Source organism: Chlorella variabilis, assembly GCF_000147415.1.
Source record: "Chlorella variabilis unplaced genomic scaffold CHLNCscaffold_12, whole genome shotgun sequence".
Lineage (NCBI taxonomy): Eukaryota > Viridiplantae > Chlorophyta > Trebouxiophyceae > Chlorellales > Chlorellaceae > Chlorella > Chlorella variabilis.
In genome coordinates this window covers 1,410,681-1,428,700 of record NW_005435076.1, presented here as the reverse complement: position 1 = coordinate 1,428,700, position 18,020 = coordinate 1,410,681, and the positions used below count along the sequence as shown (strand labels likewise).

The 18,020-nt window shown below is 64.8% G+C and overlaps 4 protein-coding genes across 4 annotated transcripts in view; 1 reads left to right on the top strand and 3 right to left on the bottom strand.

The window, feature by feature from the left end:
* The window catches only part of CHLNCDRAFT_52890 (hypothetical protein), a gene marked incomplete at both ends in the record, with an annotated part of 4,574 nt that extends 2,135 nt beyond the window's left edge, over positions 1 to 2,439 (bottom strand). Inside the window, 7 exons of the mRNA XM_005846949.1 lie at positions 247 to 417; positions 621 to 728; positions 992 to 1,182; positions 1,405 to 1,540; positions 1,702 to 1,872; positions 1,994 to 2,060; positions 2,384 to 2,439. Coding sequence (XP_005847011.1) covers positions 247 to 417; positions 621 to 728; positions 992 to 1,182; positions 1,405 to 1,540; positions 1,702 to 1,872; positions 1,994 to 2,060; positions 2,384 to 2,439 — 900 coding nt within the window. The remainder of the gene's footprint in view (positions 1 to 246; positions 418 to 620; positions 729 to 991; positions 1,183 to 1,404; positions 1,541 to 1,701; positions 1,873 to 1,993; positions 2,061 to 2,383) is intronic.
* Positions 2,440 to 5,772: 3,333 nt separating this feature from the next.
* Positions 5,773 to 10,327, top strand: CHLNCDRAFT_58122 (expressed protein). The gene is made up of 15 exons (XM_005847154.1): positions 5,773 to 5,939; positions 6,151 to 6,519; positions 6,667 to 6,751; positions 6,906 to 6,964; positions 7,130 to 7,237; positions 7,345 to 7,803; positions 7,905 to 8,269; positions 8,469 to 8,577; positions 8,895 to 8,966; positions 9,064 to 9,115; positions 9,221 to 9,307; positions 9,424 to 9,499; positions 9,600 to 9,753; positions 9,841 to 9,925; positions 10,096 to 10,327. The coding sequence occupies exons 1-15, from the start codon at positions 5,778 to 5,780 to the stop codon at positions 10,230 to 10,232; spliced, it is 2,379 nt and encodes a 792-aa protein (XP_005847216.1). The 5' UTR covers positions 5,773 to 5,777; the 3' UTR covers positions 10,233 to 10,327.
* A 155-nt stretch (positions 10,328 to 10,482) lies between these two features.
* Positions 10,483 to 13,221, bottom strand: CHLNCDRAFT_135040 (hypothetical protein; the record flags this gene model as incomplete). Its single annotated transcript, XM_005846948.1, has 11 exons — positions 10,483 to 10,565; positions 10,710 to 10,803; positions 10,977 to 11,126; positions 11,253 to 11,459; positions 11,657 to 11,775; positions 11,902 to 11,948; positions 12,082 to 12,304; positions 12,475 to 12,601; positions 12,727 to 12,823; positions 12,918 to 13,005; positions 13,185 to 13,221. 11 exons carry the CDS (start codon positions 13,219 to 13,221, stop codon positions 10,483 to 10,485), a joined length of 1,272 nt encoding a protein of 423 aa, XP_005847010.1.
* Positions 13,222 to 13,530: 309 nt separating this feature from the next.
* Positions 13,531 to 17,293, bottom strand: CHLNCDRAFT_135039 (hypothetical protein; the record flags this gene model as incomplete). The annotated part of the gene is made up of 14 exons (XM_005846947.1): positions 13,531 to 13,614; positions 13,712 to 13,786; positions 13,929 to 14,082; positions 14,242 to 14,366; positions 14,502 to 14,591; positions 14,754 to 14,890; positions 15,052 to 15,106; positions 15,324 to 15,380; positions 15,487 to 15,537; positions 15,681 to 15,846; positions 15,980 to 16,110; positions 16,277 to 16,404; positions 16,747 to 17,145; positions 17,260 to 17,293. The coding sequence occupies 14 exons, from the start codon at positions 17,291 to 17,293 to the stop codon at positions 13,531 to 13,533; spliced, it is 1,686 nt and encodes a 561-aa protein (XP_005847009.1).
* Between the last annotated feature and the right edge of the window lie 727 nt (positions 17,294 to 18,020).

The following is an 18,020-nucleotide window of genomic DNA, read 5'->3' as shown; positions in this document are numbered from 1 at the left end:
CAACTCGGCGCGCCCATTCACCAATGAGTACGAGCGCGGGCAGCGGAAGGAGGGGGTTGGGATGGGTCCGGGCCGTCAGCCATTGGGGTTGGGCTGGCATGTGCGAGCTGCACTGGGTGGTGTCAGCGTGGAAGGCCACAGGAAAGATAGACCGGGGCACGGGGGCCCAGGAGCATGCTGCGCCCGCCGCTCCTGCCATCCCTACTCCCGCTGGAAGTGCTGCCACTGCCACATCCCACCACCTACCTTGAGCACCCTGCACACGTCCTCCTTGGTGACCTGGCGCGCCGACTTGAGGATGTAGGTGGGGGACATGAAGCCCGAGAAGGGGTTGAAGGTGTTGTAGATGCGCAGGTGGGCGGCCTTGAGGTCGGGCTCAATGAAGGCCTTGTACATCGGGTACACAGTGTCGCTGATCTGGCGCCAGGCGGGCAGGGGCGGGAGGGAGGACGGGAGGCAGGAGCAGCGGGTGGGTGGGAGGGAGGAAGAGGGAGGCGCAAGTGCAACCAGCAGGGACGCAGGCGCTGGCAGGGGCAGGGGGCACGGTTCAAAGCCAGCCAGCCGGCGGCACAGCCAGGTGGGGCGGCACCCGCTCACGGGGCCCAGCGCGCCGCCCGCACCTGCTGGATGATCTCCTCTGGCGCCTGCCCCGAGCGGTTGATGTCCCGCAGCACACGTTTGACCAGGTCGAAGTGCACGCCGCCGGTGATGCTGACGCGCAGGTCCAGCTGCGGGCGTGGTGGAGGGAGCGGGAGGTGGGTGGCGGTGGGGAGCAGCACGGTTGGGAGGCACGGCAGGGTGCCAGGCCGGGGCCCGCAGGCAGCGACAGCGCAGGCCTGATGCCTCCCGCTCCCACCACCGCTCCAGCAGCCGCTGTGGCTGGGCCAGCTCCGCCACGCCTGGCCCCACGCCTCCCGCTCCATGCCCCACAGCCGCCGCACAGCCACGCCGCCCCCGCGCGCCCTCCACGCGCGCCCGGCGCCCCGCGCACCAGCGAGCGCAGGCGGGTGTTGAGGGCGTAGATGCCCTCCACGATGACGACGCGCGAGTCGGGCACCTGCACCGTGCGGTACCCCACCCTGCGGCTCTCCTTGAAGTCGTAGATGGGCACCTGCGTGGCACGCCCCTCCTTCAGGTCCCGGATGTTGCCCAGCAGCGTGTCGTAGTCGGTGATGCGAGGGTCTGGTGGTGGTGGGGTGGGGTGGGGTGGGGGGCACGGCAGGGATGTGCGGTGGGTTGGGAGAGGAAAGGAATCAGGGGCAGGTGGGAGCCGTGTGTGGGGTGCGTGTGGAGGGCGGCGTGCAGGCACAACACAGGCGGGCAGCGGGGCGGCTGGTGAATGAGCGATTGGCGGTCGCGGCAGCCACCGCCGACCCAAAGGCCCCAGGCCCCGGCGCCCCGCACCGTCAAAGTTGCCGTCGATGACCTTGGTGCCGTCGTTGTAGTTGTCCATGGACAGCAGGGCGCAGCCGGGAATGAATGACTTGATCTTCTCGGAGAAGGCGGTCTTGCCGGAGCCAGAGGGGCCTGCCAGGCCCACCTGCGGCACACGCACGGCCGGGCACAGCGCATGCTTGACGCGTGGGGCGAGGGCAGGAGGGCCCAGCCGCGACGCCCTGCTGCTGCTCTGGGCTGCTGCTGAGCTGCGGGAGCTGCTGCTGGGGCAACCGCCGGGCGGGCGGTAACGGCGCGCCGCCGCACCACGGTGGTGTCTTTGTTCTGCTGGGTCAGCAGCTGGATGGCGCGGATGAACATGAAGAAGCCCTTGTCGAAGGAGAACTCGGCCTCCAGGGGCTTGAGCGTGTAGCGCGTGGTGCCATCGGGCTGCTTCTGCCTCACAAACTCCAGCTGGTCCTTCAGCAGCGTCTGAGCCTGCAGGGACGATTGAGGACGCGGCCGTGGCCTCCAGGAGCTGCTGCATGACCGCACACGACCGCACATCATTCGAAACCCGGGCTGCCGCCCCCCCCCGGCATTGCTGGCGGCGCCCCACCTTGTCTCTCTTCTGTCCAGGCACCTCTATGGTGCGGGACGCGCCGCGGGGAGCCTCCTCCCGCATCCTGGGGCGTTGGTAGGTGTAGCGGCGCTCGGGGCGTGCGGTCAGAAACCCATGAGGGTAGGGGGGCCGTCCAGACAGCGGCAGGAGGGGCGAGGCGCCAGCCCATGAAGGCAGCCAGGCCCAGCTGGCGGCGGCGGGTGTGGCGGCAAGGCGGCTCTGTGGCGGCAGCTGCTGTTTACTAATTCGCAGCGGCCAGGAGGCCGCCGCAGGCACAGTCTGCTTCCTCAAGCCTGCAGTGCAGTTCCATCTGCTGATTAAGGTGTCTGTGGGCCTTGGCAGTCGGGCCGCTCAGCGCTTGGCGCCAGCACGTCGTACGACTCGTACCTTCGATGCGTTGCCACTTTTGCGTCAGCCGCAGTCAGCTTTCGCAGCCACTCCATAAGTGGTGCACATGCAACTGGGTTGGCAAGTGCGGCACGTCAATGGAGCGCGCTCCTCCTCCCACCATCTACTGTGCAAGCCTCTGGCGGGAAGGCATGTTGCAGCTTCTTGGCACCTGCCGACTGCCCATCTCAGCTCCATGCCCCGGCATTTGTGCTCTACCACAAGCTTGCACTCGCTATTTTCCTAGTTTCCTTACTAAAGCGCTGCGTGCCCAGCGGCCCCGTGCTTTCGTTTGTTTGCTAGCTGTGAAAGCCGCGGCCACAGCGTTGGCCTGCTTGTTCCGCGAGAGGCACACTCTAGCAAAACTGCGGTAGCAGGCAAGTAGGCGCAGGATCGTGAGCGCCGGGAAGTACCGGGAGGCGTGCAAGGCGGCTGTACTGTTGCAGTCGCCCAGCATCTTGGAGTACTCAGCACAGAAAGCCTTCAGCTGAACGCCGACGCTTCACCCTGCGCCCTGCCCTGCAGGCCTGGCGCAAGCCGCCTCCCACCCGCCGCCGCTCCCGCCAATGTCGATGCGCTGCCTGGCAACGCTGGCGCTCTGCCTCCTGGCCGCTGTGGGCAGGAGCGCAGCGCGCCCGCAGCCCACTGGCGAGCTGGATCTTTCCAACCACCCCCCCTCACGCAAGCTTAATGAAGCCTTCGTGCCGGCGGGTGAGGTGGCCTGCTGTTTGCGTTCCCTTTCAGCATGCTCCTGTGCCTCATACCCCGCTGTGCCTACCCCCCTGCTCCCTGCCCTCCTGCCATTGCAGTCAAAAACATTCGGGGCCACATCAACTGCACCGCCGAGTGCGCTAAGCGCGGGCTGCTCCCAGTGCCCGCCTCTGGCGCTGCCAACAATACAAAATTCCTGTGCGCCTTCTTCCACGCCGTCCAGGAGGGCGAGCAGTTTTATTACAGCACCTAGAGCGGCGGGTACTGCCGCTACAGGAACCTCTTTTACTACCCCGATTCCGGCACCTCGCACTCTGACAACTACCGGTGTGGCTGCCTCAAACCCAGCACCACCGTACAATGGAAGCAAAATGCGCTGTGCGCGTCGGGCCCTGAAGCCGCTGCCCAAGACCCCGCCGTCTGCCGCGTCACCAAAGTGGGCGGCGGCGACTGGCAGCTGGGCACCTTCAAGAACTCCACCTGCTACTTCTCAGAGGTGCCCTTTGGCCCGGGCGGCGCCCCGGTGGCCGAGGCCTACGGAGTGGGCGGCACATACAAGGTGCAGGTCGGCTGCATCCTGGCCTCTGCTGCTCCTGCGGGCAGGCGGCGGCTGGCAGGGTTGGAGGGCGCCAAAGCATGTAAGAAGCTGGGGCGGCAATCGCATCCTGGTGTGCTTGTGGGCAGCTCAAGCCCTGGCAGTCAGTCGGCCCGCTGTGCCCGTCCCTCCTGCACGCATGCCGCTTGCCAAGCTGTGTGCCGCTGGCGCTGCTGACACGCAACGCTCTTGGCCCCTGCTTCCCGCGCAGTCACCCTCCCTTTTGGCCGCGCCGACTGCCCCTACACCTGCTCTCGTTATGGCATGTTCGCCGTCACTCCCAGCGGGAAGGCAGGCAATGCCAGCAGGACAGTCTGCTCTTACGATGAAACCGGTTTCATCCGAGGCTACGGTGGGTGGCGGCTGCTGTGTGGGGTGCCAGGGGAGCTTCGTGGTTGGCCTGGGGGATTTCAGTGCGGATCGGCCGCCCGTTGGTGCGTGGTTGCAGCATCCGTGCCCCTCATGCCGCTGGGATCCTGGTGCGGCATGCCGCTGGTTGCCCACCGCTGTGCCCTGGCCCATGCCGCAGGCACCTGGAACGCCAGCTCAGGGACGTGTAAGGTGAAGATGTTCAAGCCGTTCATAGGGGAGCCTGAAGACGTCGAGGCCAATATCAATTACGACTGCACGTGCAAAGAGGAGGGCATGCGGCTGGGTTGGCGCCCCTCCACGGCCTGCCTGTACAGCAACCCCGCCGCCGTAGTGGCAAAGAACGAGCCGTGCCGCATCACCCGGCCCAGCGGCGCGGTGTGGTTTGGGGAGACGAACAGCTACCCCAAGCCGGATGTGTGCAAGTTCTTCCCGGTGCCCTGGGGCAAGAACAACGCGACTGTGCGGGAGGTGTCTGGGGTGGGGGGCCCCGATGAGAACGGCCTCAAGATGGACATCCTGTGCCGCATCCGTGAGTGACCAGGGGTGCTGGATTCCTGTTGTGGTTGGCGGGCGACCGTCGCAGCGTCTGCCTGCAGGCGCTGCTGTCCTTGCTTTGCCAACCTGCCGCCGCCGCCGTGCAGGGCACCCTGCTCACACCCTGCGCCGCCACTGCCCCGCTTCTGCACTGCAGCGGACAACAGGCAGTGCGTCACGCTGATTCTGGGCAGGCAGGGGCTGGCCAAGGCAGCCCGAGACCTGGCCAAGAACAAGCCGCTCATCAATTACACCACAGATCACAGCTTGAAGTGGTCGGGCATCACTGGCCGCATCTGCCCCAACAAGGCGCCCAAGCATGCCGACGGGCTCAGCTTTGTAGTGTGGTCAGTCGCAGCAGGGAGCTGCAAGGCGGGCAGCCAGCCGAGCCCCGCTCTGCGGATGTATGTGCACATGCATTGGCAGGAATGGGGGGCAGCCGAGTCGCGTGCGGTCCAGGCACAAGTCCACTTCTAATGTAACCGCTCCCCTGATCTGTGCAGGCTCCTCTGGGCGGCCGCTGGGAAGGGGCGGGACTACATCACACAGCGAAACATGATCCCGACGGTGTGGATCAAGGGCAACATCGGCGTGGCGCAGAGCCAGGGCCGGCAGGTGGCGGTGTCCAAGTACGGCTCTCCTGGCATCCTGACCGTGCCCGCCAGCACCGCCAACGCAAAGCCCGGCGATGTGGTGTTCTACGGCTCGCCTGCAAGCCCCGACAAGGGATGGCCAGCACTATACGTGGTGAGTGTGCTGTCAGGGCGGTGGCTGGCGCCTGTGCAGGGTGCCTGCCTGGAGTGGAGGCTCAGCTCAGCCCTTTGGGGAGAGAAATTCCTGCGCTTCACCGCTGAGATCCCACGTGTGCTATGACACGCGCTGCAGGGAAACAATAAAATAGTTGGGTTCCAGCACATTCCCGGACAAAGAGACCAGTACCCCACGCTGCGCGACGTGTACTTCCGCCCCGACATCTTCCAGATCCGCTCCTACGACAACTTCCTGCTCTGATCCGATTGTGTATACGGTTTTGTTGTTTACGTTCTTACAATAATGACCCAACCCAGCTCATCCCCATTGTTCTTCTGTAATTGGCGGCACATGAGCGGCGCCGCGCCTTGCTGGCGCGCTGGGACGGTCGGCGCATCTTCCCCCCGAACCACTTCTTCTGCTTCTTCTGCGATGCATGCCAGCAGTCGCCTCGGCATGGGGATGCCGTCCAGACCCCCTGAGGGGGCCCTGAGCAAAGACGATTGTGATGTCTCCTCTAGACCCGTTTACTCCTGTGTGGTTAAATTCAAAGTGCGAGCGTCTGAAGGAGAAGCCAAACTGCAGGATGAGGAGGTGAGGACCTTCCGGCACGCTGCTTTCCGAAACCCTGCCTAGGCGCCTGCCTTTCTGCAAGCCACGTGCGGCGGTGCGCGCCAGAACACCGCTCGTATGAGCCGCTGAGCCGCCGGCCGCCGGCGCCTGGCGCCCACTGCCCGCTGGCGCCGGGCGCCCGCGCACCGCCAGACCCCGCCTCAGCCCGGCCGCAATCCTCGCCTGTATACAGGTTCGCCTCGCCCGCAAGTTCATCAACAGGGCCTACCTGTTGATGCTGTCGTCCCAGGATGTGCGGCTCTATGCCACCCGCTCCGACGACTTCATGCGGTCCAGCGAAAGCGGGCTGAGCGACCCGGCGGCCAAGCCTGACGCGGGCCTCCCCGCCTTCATCGCCAAGTCCATCACCTGGCTGCCGCCCATGACCACCATGGCGGTGGAGGCGTCGGTGGTCCATGGGCGCAAGCTGGTCAAGCTGATGTCGATGAGTAGCAGGATCAAGGCGCCGCCGCCCGCAGAGGCGGCGCCGCCCAGCGGGGTCGCCTTTGAGGAGGAGCTGCCGCAGGGCGCGCTGGCCACGCTGGGAGTTGCGCTGTCCCAGGTAGAGGAGAGCCGTCGCCCTGGTGCCGGCCCGGGCTGCCGCTCTGCTCGGCACTCAGCCAAACGGCATGCTGGGCCTGCTGCCGCTGGCCGCCTCCAGTGCCCTCACCCGCTCCGCGTTGTGCCCGTGGGGCTGGCCTGGCCGCAGATTGTGGATGTGCGGCAGGCGGGCGCTGCCGTGAACGTCGCTTTCCGCCGCCAGCACCCCAGCACGCGCTTCATGGACAAAGCAGGCAGGGCGGGCACACAGCTAGACCGGCCGGGGGCTGGCCGACAGCCCTCGCATGCATCCCAGGCACTGCTCCCAGCCGGGCATCTCCGGGCATATCCGCCTGCCGGCTGACAGGTTGCCCTCGCCTGCCTCCTCGCCTTCACGTGATGCCGCAGAGCGTCTGCTGCTGATGCCGTGGGCAATCAACCGCGGCAAACAAACAGACCCCGACCATGTGAGCTGGACGGAGTGGGGTGGCAGGAGCCGAGACCAGGGTGGTTGGGCAGAGCAAGGAGCAGCCAGTAGCCCGCAGCGAGTGCTCTGGCATCAACTCGCAGAGATGCCCTGCCGCAACAGTGCCAGTGACGCTTGCTGGCCCCCTGCCTCCCTGCCTGCACAGGACCCCATGGTCCGCTCCTGCGTCCTCAGCGTGGTCGACGAGGCGGCAGCGGCGGAGCTGGTGGGGGAGCTGCAGGCGGCGCGGCAGCGCCTGGCAGCCGCTGTGCAGGTGCGGTGGGTCGGCCTGGCAGCGGAGGGGTGCTGCGGCCTGCTGGATGCTGGCCACGCCATGCCTGCCACACAACCACCCCATGTACCCGTTTCCCCCTGCCGCAGTGGATTGCGCGAGGCCTGCCGCTGAACGATGCGCCAGCGCCCACTCTGGTGACTGTCCAGCCGGCTGGAGCGGGGGGTGGTGCGTCGGCGGCGCCCGCGGCAGCAGGTGCCGAGGTGCTGGCTACCGCCCCCACCTGGGGCAGCAACATCGCTGTGCCTGCGCGCTGGGTCCAGCAGGCTGCTCACGGGGCACCCGGCAGCAGCCCTGTGCTGGTGGTGTGGCTGTTCATGCCGCTGGGACCCGCCACCGCCAGCCTCAGCATGCAGAAGCTCATGGAAGGATTCAGGGAGGGGACGGCCCTGGTTGTGGCAGAGGCGCAGCCACTCCACAGACAGGGGGATGGAGCAGCTGAGGTGGCTGCTGGCTGGGAAGGGCCGCTGCGGGTGCAGCTGCAGGCCTGCATGCAGCAAGGGGAGCAGGACACCGAAGGGGAGGGCGCAGCAGGCGGCGCGGCCCCGGTAAGCTTGTGGCGTAGGTGCAGCAGAATGTATGGCCACGTTTCCAACTGCAGCTAGAATGGCGGATGTCACCTGACGCACACCTGCTGTTGCTGCTGCAGCAGGTCTCACCAGAGGTTACCGAGGCCGCGGCGCAGCCTCACTTGCCGATGGTGTGGGCAGTTGTTGCGGCAGTCCTGGCGGCGTGGCTGCAGCTGTTTGCAATCAGCACAGCGGCGCGGTGGGCAGCCTTCCTGGTTTGCAACCTGGCGGCGGCGCTGGTGGTGAGGCGGATGCAAGCCGACAGGCTGGCATCCAAGCGACCCCAGGCAACTGCGGAGGAAGGCGGCTGGACGCTGACGCTGCTCCAGGCCAGCCTGGTGGCGGCAGCCGAGGTGCAGCAGGTGGCTTCCGAGGCGGGGGTTGTGGGCCGCAGGAAAGGCGAGAGGAGGGGGGCAGCCGAGGACCAGCTGCCACAGTCGTTCAGGTGCGCAGCCTGTGCCATCCCATGGCAATGCAACCCCATTGCTGGCTGGCCCAGCGCCCGCCACCCCTGCCCGTTGCATTTGCGGCCGTGCTCCTCCAACTTCTGCTGCCCCAATCCACCTCTCTGCCCAAACCATTTCCCCTCTTGGTTGCACCCGGCCCACTGCCTTCCACCTATGCCCGTGCCTGTTTACCTGCAGGCAGCTGGTGGGCAAGCATCCCGATGTGCTGGATGACAACATGGCGCAGAGGTTTCTGGTTGGCTACAGCTCGCCAAACAAAGCATATGTGGCCCTGCAGCAGTGTGTGGTGCGTGGCTGCCCGCTGCCGCCTGAGCCTGCCGCTCCATGATGCTGGCACATGCACCTGCACTCTGGTGCTCTGCCGTCTCTCCTGCTGGCCCTGCCTGATCTGCGGGCCTGCAGCTCGCTCACCTGTGCGGTGTCCTGCTGCAGGAGTGGAGGCGGCAGCAGGGGATGGTGGGACTTCTCGACCAGCCGCACCCCAAGGTGACCGCATGTCAGGTCCCCAAGTCCAGTTTGTGCTTGAAACATGCCTGTCTTGCGCTGGTATGTGCCGCCGTGTGGCTTCATCATCCTGCTGCCCTCCCACTTCGCCTGCTGCAGTTTGAGCAAATCAAGCATCGCTACCCTCACGCGGTGCTGGGGTGGAGCAAGAAGAAGGACTGTCTGGTCACGGTGAGCTGCAATCTTCCGGGCCCGAGGCCTGTCCATAGCTTGTGTGCTGGTAGCTGCCGAAAGCTGCTCAGCTGAGGTCCCTTGCTTTGGCCTGCAGCTGGATTCTTACGGGGTCTGGAAGCAATCGTACGATGCCCTGAGGGCAGATGGTGCGCAACCTATGCTGCCGCTGCAGCTCTACTGTCTGGTGGTGGTGGTTGGTGGTCCTTGGACCCTTGCCACTGAGTTGGCTTGATCGTTTTTTGCCACTGCAGGCGTCACAGAGGACCAGCTGCTTCGCCACTTGATGCTCTGCTTCGACTTCTACTTTAAAGTTCTGGACTCCCGCCCACTGCCGCAAGGTGCGCGGCTGTTTCAAAACGCAGTGCGACACTGGGGAACGTTCTGCTTGGGTGGGCATTTGTCCCGCTCGGACACCTGTTCGAGTCACTGCCTGTCGATTGCTGGCGCCTTGCAGGCAAGAGCGTCAACATCATTGACCTGTCGGGACTGAAGATGAGCGACGCAGCGGGCGAGGCGTTCCGCTTCATCAGGTCGGGTGCCCTGCATGCCAGCGCGGTGTGCAAACGCGCCAAGCTACAGCTACATAGAATGTACCTCGAACATCACCTCCCCTGTTTTCCTAATCTGCAGCAAGGCAGGTGCGCTGCTCAACCTGCACTACCCGCTGCGCCTGCACAAGGCCTTCCTGATCAATGCGCCCAGCTGGTGGAGCGTGGTGTGGAGAATGGTGTCGCCACTGATCGACAAAAACACGCGGGAGCTGATGTCGCTCTTCTCAATCAAGGTGGGGCCCCTCCCCTCCTGTTGGCGACGCTGCCGCGCCTCTCACTGCCGCGACCCAGGCAAGATTGGGGGTGGCATGTGCGTGCAGGATGCTGATGGCGCCGCGCGGGCAATGCTGGAGTGGATTGATGCCGATGTGCTGCCAAACGAGTACGGCGGGGAGAGCACGGCAGGTGGGCGGGTGCGGCGGTGTGTTGGTCGCCCTGCGTGTGGGGGCATGTGGGGGTCAGGAGAAGGGAGCCGGCCTCGCAGCAGGCAGGCAGCTGGCAATCAGGCCGACTGGCCCCTTCGTGGTCCTCCCCAAGCATGGCCCTGACACCACCTCCTGTTGCTGCTTTCGCAGGTCTCTACGATTGTGAGTTGGAGCAGCGCTTCTGGCAGCATGTCAGCAGCAGGAACAGCGGGCAGCAGGGGATACCCAGCGAGCCGCCTGGCGCGTCTGCTGCCCCAGTGTCTGCTCCCGCGACTCCCGAGCTGTGATACAGCCTATGGATGGAGAGCTTTTTCAAAAACTAGACAGTGCGCCTGCTACTCAACCTCGGCATCGGCGCCGATGGGCAATGAACAATCAAGCGAACACCAGGGGCGGAATAAATTGAAGCAGGCTGCTATGCAAGGCTTCGTTCATGCCCAGCAGTCGCTGCTGTGCAGTCTGTACAGTCTGCTTGTCCCGCTGCCATCATCACATGATAGCTGTGGCACGCCATCAGCCTGAGGGAAGCCCTGCTGTTCAGGCCGTGCTGGCGCCACCCTCCAAGATCTTGAACGTCTGGCCAGCATTGCGCAGCCGCTCCACCAGGAAAATGCCCATCGCTGCACCACAGCAGCAGCAGCAGCAGAAAGCCATGGCATGAGTGGGCTTGCGTTTTGAGTGCTTCTGAACAATATTTCATCCTCGTGGCAACAACAACAGCTGCCCAGGCTGGCGCTCCTGACCACCGGGCCCCGCCAGCTCACCCGAGGCCGGGGTCAGCACGCCGCCCTTCAGCACCTCTGGCGATGCATCCAGCTCCTGCTGCTGCAGCGCCAGGCACAGCGCCGCCTCCAGCAGCTGCAGACACAGCAGGCGGCGGGCGGCGGCGGGCATAGGCGAGCGGCAACGACCCGCAAGGCCCAGCCAGCCCCGCAACGCATGCTCTGAATGGCTGCCTGGTTGCGGTTGTGGGCCAGGGCGTTCCCAAGCTGCAGAAGCAGAGTCAGGAGCCACCCAGCGGCCCCGCTTACCATTCTGCTGGTTCCCCAGTACCCCCCATCTCTGTGAGGGTCTGCAACCTCCGCCTGCACCACGCTGGGCTGCGCGCCGCCCTCCTCCTTGGTCCAGCCCACCACCCTGTTCTTGAAGTAGCCCGTCATCATCGTCTCCCGGCTGGGGCCCTGCAAAACACGGCAGTGGGGAGGGGAAGGGCCAGGAATGCCTGTCAAAGCAGAGGGAAACGCTGTGGGCCTTTCTACCACGCCAGCTACCTGGGCGCAGCCACCGACCGATGCGCCTCCCCGCACCTCGCCCGGCGCCGGCAGCAGCTTCTTGAGCAGCGGGTGCATCCAGCTCTGGCCCATGGCCCCCACCACCGCCAGCGTGCCCAGCTGCACCGACTTGGCGGCCAGCCACGACTTGGCGGCCACCGCCTCCTGGTACCGCAGTGTACTGCTGCCGCCGTCGTACTTGTTCAGGTAATTGGAGCGGTGCACCACGCGGTTGTTGACCACCTGCGGCAGGGAAGTGGCGCAGTGCAGGAGGGTCAGAACAACGCGCAGAGTAGACTGGACTGGAGTAGCTTGCAGAACCTCCTCACATCGATGCTTCAAAGCACAAACCAACCAGACAACATACGACCACACAACAACATTCAACAATAACAAGAAGAAGAACCAAAACCAAGGATTTTCAGACACCAGCCACGCACCTGCATGACGAAGGGTGCAAGATACTTGCCCAGCTCCGGGCACCACTCCACGCCCCAGAACTCGCCATCACTGCCGTGCGCCTCCTCAGGCACCAGGCTGTACACATCCCTGGCAGAGGCTGCAGGCGGGGCGCGACAGGGCGAGCAGGCACCAGCAGGGAAGCAAGTGAGCCACCGGCAGCATCGCGCGACCGCAGCATGGGGGCAAGCCATTCATGCGCAGATGATGTCTGCACTGCTCCCACCTTTCAGCGCGGGGTTGCTGTTCATCTCGCTGATGGCGTTCATGCCGCTGCAGGCATTCGGACACAACACGGGGAGGCGCCGTCAGGCTGGACAGGGTTCAGCCCCACCAGCAGCCACACGCCACACCGCACAGCCAGCACCGGGACCAGCAGCCAGCACAGCTTGTAGCAACCCCTCACCTGGCGATGGTGCCACCCGATACGCCGCCCTTGCTCCCCATCACCGCGTTCAGCACCTTGGCGGGCTGCTTGCCCAGCTGCTTGCGCATGTGGTCTATCACCAGCAGCGCGCCCAGGTCAAAGGGAGTGGAGTCGAAGCCGCAGCAGGGCACGATGCGCACCCGCTTGGCCGCCGCCTCCTCGTGATAGGCCGCAATGATCTTGGACACCCAGGGGGCCTCGCCTGGTGGCGAGAAGTGGGGCGGGGCAGCGTGCAGCAAGTGGCAGGCGGGACGGCTTCAGCGAATTGCTGGCCGCCGCAACCCGGCCCGCCAGAGGGAGCAGCGCAGAAGTGCCGCTTCTGGGATGGCCCGGCCCGACGTCACGCAGGCTTGGTAGCAGCCAGCAGCGCACCCGTGATGTCGACATAGTGGGTGCCGGAGCGCACGGCCGCATCCACGACGGGTGTGCCGTAGAGCGCAAAGGGCCCCGCCGTGGAGATCATGACAGTGGTCTGGGATGCGATGCTGTCCAGGCTGGGCTGCACACACATGGGCCGCCCATGCAGGCAGCGAAATGAGTGGCGACAAACTTTACGCGACAGACAGCGGGCACCATGGTTCCCGGTTTCAGGCGTGCGCCTCCCTGGGAAGTCCCAAGCCTCACCTGGGACTTCAAATCCCCGATGAGGATGGGCACCTCCTGCAGCTCGCTGCCATACTGCTCGCTCAGCTCCAGCCGCAGCTTCTCCAGCCGCTCCTGGCTGCATGGCCGCAAGACGATCAAAGTCAAAGTGAGCAGCAAGCAGACCAACCGGTCTATATTGGCTCGTGCTGCTCATCTGCCCCTCGCCCCACCTGCGCCCCGCAATCGCCCACTTGACTCCAGTTTTATAGTCCCGAGCCAGGTGCTCCGCCACCAGCCTGCCAGTGAAGCCAGTGGCACCTGCAAAGTAGTCAGGATAGTCAGGTGGGCGGCGGTGTTGGCGGCGGCGGCGGGTGGCAGCGGGGCTTGGGCAGCGCATTACAATGCGCTTGCCAATTCACTGCGATCGCTTCAGCTAGGGGTTTAGCAGCGCTGGTGACCAGCCTCTCACTTCCGCAACAGAGGGGACCAGACCTCACCCCAAATAACCACGTCGAAGGCCCTGGTAGGCGCCATGATGGGCTGCTTAGGAGGTTAGAGAACGTGGGAAAGCCAGACGTGGACGCACACTGGAGCAGCAGGACGGGAGAGCACCAGCCAGAGCACTCACAGCTGCACACAGTGTGCAAGCAGAGCGCTTTACAGTGATTGATGGTTCCACGGACTACAGTTGCGGAACCATCACGTAGGGCGGCACGAACAGCTGAGCTGGCAAGGCGCCACGCACAGGCGCCAATTGGCTTCTAAGAGTACGAGTCGAATAAGAGTCTAAAGTCGGACAGTCTAAAGAGCCGTGAACGCAGGGGTGGATGTCTTCCCCATGGCCTACTGCTCACTGTCGCTGCCGCTGCTGGCCGACGACATGGCCCTGCGGTTCAGCTCCGCCAGCAGCTCCACCGCCGGCTCCACCTGCAGGTCGGCGGCAGGGACGCTGGTGAGGGCAGGCAGATTGCCCTCAATAGTATGGCAGCCACAAACTCGATGAGCGAACAGCCAAACTTGGCACCTTTTGTTCCTTGGTTCGGCGGTCGTACACTCCTCGCTGCATCTCAACTGAATGGCCCATGTACAGCGCTAGGGCCTGGGCGGGGAGGGGGGCAGGAGACGGAGCGTGAGGGTGGGCGGGACAGGCGACATCGAAACCACGGTACCACAGGCCCACGTGCGCGGCAATGCTGGAACCGTGCTGCATACAAACACACCAGCATCTCCCCGGCACTCACCTCGAGCTCCCGCTCCGTGGCATCTCCACCACGCAGGTATGTGACGATGCTGTCGCGCACCAGGTGTGGGTTGGTGCGCTTGCCTGTCAGCCGATACGCTGTTGTCCAGAACAGCTTGTACAGGCTTTTCTCGTTGAGAGGCTCGCCGTTGCGCCTGCGGTGATAGGGGCACCAAGCAGGGCCGGGCTGATGGGAGCAACGACAGCTGGCCGGCAACACACCGTGATGCCTGCACAGCCAGCCTGGCTTCCCGCGCATGCAGCTTCTGCCAGCTGCATCCTTTTCCTCTGCTCCCCCCCCCTAAAGTACTCACTGCGTGAACAGGAAGTTGTGACGCGGCTCCAGGCAGGCGCGCCACTTGTCCATGTAAGCTTCCAGCTCGGGATAGATGTGGGGCGCGATGGCCAGCGGCGGGCGCTCACCATAGGCACGCCCCGTCTGCGCAGGGGCCGACAGCAGAGCTGAGCACAGCGCCAGCACCGCTTTTGAGGCAGGCAGCCAGCTTTGGCGGCAGCATGGCAAAGCAGGGCGCCTGGCAGGCAGGCTCAACCAGGGCCTGGCTGCCCACCGCACCTTGTAGTCCTGTGGCCCGTGGCGGATGACCCACCGCCCCTCGCGGTCCCGCACCAGCGTGCGCCCCACCTCCAGCTCCCGCAGAGTGCGCTGCAGGCAGGAGGGGACGAGAGCGGGACTAGGGTGGAGTGAGAACAGGGGAGGTGGGGCAGTGCAGGACCCACACACCTTACAAAGGGAGAACACAGTGGTGTGCAGGCAGCGGACGGTCCTTGCCTGGCGATCTGGCACACAGCTCAGGATGCTAAACACCAGGTACCGCTGCAGGCTCCAGGCCACAGCAGAGGGCTTGCGGTGCCTGCCGTTTGGATCCCGAGCCGCGCACTCCAGCCGCAGCTCGGCGCACACCTGCAGATACTCTGGCCAGTCCAGCCATTTCTTCTCCTCGTCTGCATCAGAAACAGAAGACAGCCAAGGGCGCAAGCAGGCAGGCACATCAGGCGTCAGGTGCGGGCAGCCCAGCCGTGGACCACATGCAATGATGAGAAGGTCACAGCAGTTTCTGTCCATGTTCCACAGTGTGTATGCTGCCAGCCTGCCAGCCACCCACCCGAGACACGTGGCGCCACCTTGGCCTGCCGCTTGGCTGCATTGCTCATGGCACGCTGCAGCACAAGCAGGCATGGCATGAAGCAATGGCATGTGGGTGCCGCGCCACTGTAGCACCGGTGGGCTGCCCCACACAAGCCTGCTAGCGTGTCCTCTGCCATTGCGGCTGTCGCCGCTGCCACAGCAGCCTGCAGCTGACATTCCTTCTGCTTGAACAGCCGACAAACACTGTGCATTGACGACTAGCCACCTCTGCTGCTGTCCGGCACGCACCAGCTCTTTAACCACACCCAGGTCGCTATAGGCCGTCTCCCCACGGCCGGGGTTCACCTGCCGGGGGCAAGGGGGGGCCGGCAGCAGGGCAACTCAGGTGATGGCTGGACAGTACGGCCTGCCTTCCTCTTGCCCTTCATGCCTGGTCAGGTGAGGAACGCACCGTGGATTTGCTGTGGTAGACAAACTTGGCTGCCGCCGCAGCTGAACGCACCTGCGGGCGCAGCGAGACAAAGCAGCGCAGCATAGGATGAGGCATAGACCCTTAGGACGAGGCATGGACCCTCAGCGGCTCACAAGCAGAGCAGGTTCAAGGTCACCACACTATGCCCATAGGGAGCGCCACCCCCCACTCACCACCAGGCCCTCGGTGTTCACAGAGATGTTGCGCGCCGCATGCAGCCAGAGGATGTAGTCGAACACCACTGAAACGCCCTCCCGCTCCGACGACGGCAGCAGCTGGGAGAAGGAGAGGGCGTCCAGCGGCACGCCTCGCTCGCGGTGCACGTACCCGAGCATGCCCCTGCAGGCGGGCGACAGCCAAGCCAGGGAGGGGTTGGCGGCGTCTGGCAGCACCTGGCAGAATGAGCATGAGGCCGCCGAGGACATGGCACTGCGCATGACTTGAACTACACCTCCCTTCCACACAAACACACCTCAGGTGGTCGGCATACTTGGCCGCCGTGACTTCGGCGATGGGCTCGGACTGCGCTCCAAAGAAGCGCACCGTGCAGAAGCGGTGGAAGGCGGCAAACTCGGCCTGCAGCGCGGGGCTCATCTCTGCCAGCTGCGCCGCCACAGCATGATGCAGCACGGCACGACGCAGTAGAATGAGCCAGCCTCAGCTGATTGCATTGATTGAAGGTCAAGGGAGTTGATGATGAAACAATGATGCAGAACACCGACAATGCAGGTTATCATAACGGCAGGGGCCAACAGCCGCAAGCACGCACCGAGATGGCGTAGCGTTCTGGCTTCGTGCGCTTGCTGACCTTCTCCGCGCTGCTGAAGGGGTTGTTGAACCGCGCCATCTTCTGGCTGCGCCGCTCCTCGATCGGCAGCGCTGCCCAGCTCACCTCGCCTGAGATGACGGCAGGGAGCGTGCTGCCAAGGCTGCTGCTGCTGCTGTGCTGAGGCAGCGATGCCATTGGCAGATCAGCACTGTTCAAGCTGCTGCTAACTGCTGCTTTCGCCATTTCCTCAAGGCTGCTGCTGCTGCTGCTGCTGCTGCCCTGAGATGTGGCTGTTACCGTCACAGCCCCGGCATCCAAGCTGCTGCGGTGGGCTACTTTTGATGGTCGCTGGCGGCTGCGGCTGGCGGTTGGTGGCTGGCGGCTGGCACCATCCAAGCTGTTGCCGGCTGCAGCGGGTTGCTGCTGGCTGGCTGGACGGGCAGCGGCTGGCGGCTCATCACGAGCCGCACCATCTGGCTGCATCAGGCTGCCAAAATACTGCATCGCTGAGCTCAAGAAGCCCTTGGCGCTGCCAGGTGGCTGCGCCGCCTGCTGCTGCCCTGATACGGCTGCTGCTGCCCCTCGTGCCGCTGCTGGTGCTGCTGTCGGCGGAGCGCTCCTGCTTGACAGCATGTCGGCAACAGCTGTCTTGAGGCGCAGGGGCACCCCTAGGCTGCGTGCCGTCTCTTCGGGAAGCGCTGCTAGCTCGGCGGCGGTGCTGTACCAGTTTGATTCCAGCGCCTGCACCGCGGCTGCCGGAAACGGCTTGCCCAGCTGCTCGCAGGCTGCAGAGATGGCGGCTGCAACCTTAGTGTCGGGTGTGACCGCTGCAGCGCTTGGGCTCGTGCTGCCCGATGCAAGCAGGACCCCTGGATGCAGGCAAAGGCAGGCGAAGTGAGGCCTCGTGTGGCGGTGGCCTTGTGTGGCGGCGTGGGCGGCCGCAGCGGCGGCATAGGAATTCCATCGGCAGCAATCCCACTCACCAGGTCTGGTCCACAGGTGCCTGGTGTGCCTCATCCCATCAAGTGTGCGGTGTTGCCGAGCGCCACTGCCGAGAGTGCGGCACTCTGCGGTCGGGCAAGCAGCGCTGCTGGCCTGCCCGATGGCACGCATGGCCCGCTGCGTAGAAAATGCTCGGCAGAAGAGCCTCAAGGGTACAGACATCAAATGTTGTTGTTCAACTTTGCTTGCTCCTCTCACATGGGAGCAGAAACAATGTGAACAGGTCGATCCAAGCGATCCAGCTTGAAAAACAGCCGGCCGTGAGTCCGTTGCGGCCGGCTATGCCACCATCTCGCCGCCAGCGTGGCGCATGCCGGCAAGTCGGGGCGCCGTAATCGGGACATGCCACCCAGCTGGCTGGAACAGATAAATCCACCAGATGCCTGATATGTCTCACACATTGCAGGGGAGGCCTGAGAGAGCAGTGTGCGCTTCCGCCTGCGTCCGCGGTACGAGGCGGTACATGGGCAGGCCATTCAGGTCACCGCGCCTGATTCGGAGTCGGGCCCATTGATGATTGAGTGTTGCTGGGGCACTGCTAGCCAGCAGCCTGTTGGCTCCGAAACCTCGACCAACGCATCTAGCATCTCGGAGACCCTGCTGCCACTGCAGCCCATAGGGGTTTATAGAAACCGCAGGCACGTCAGAAGTGCGCTATGTGCAGTACTAGGCAGCCCCCCCCCGGGGTTGCCACGGCGCCACACCGGTCAGGCGGCAGACAGGCCGCCCCCCCGCTCCCGGA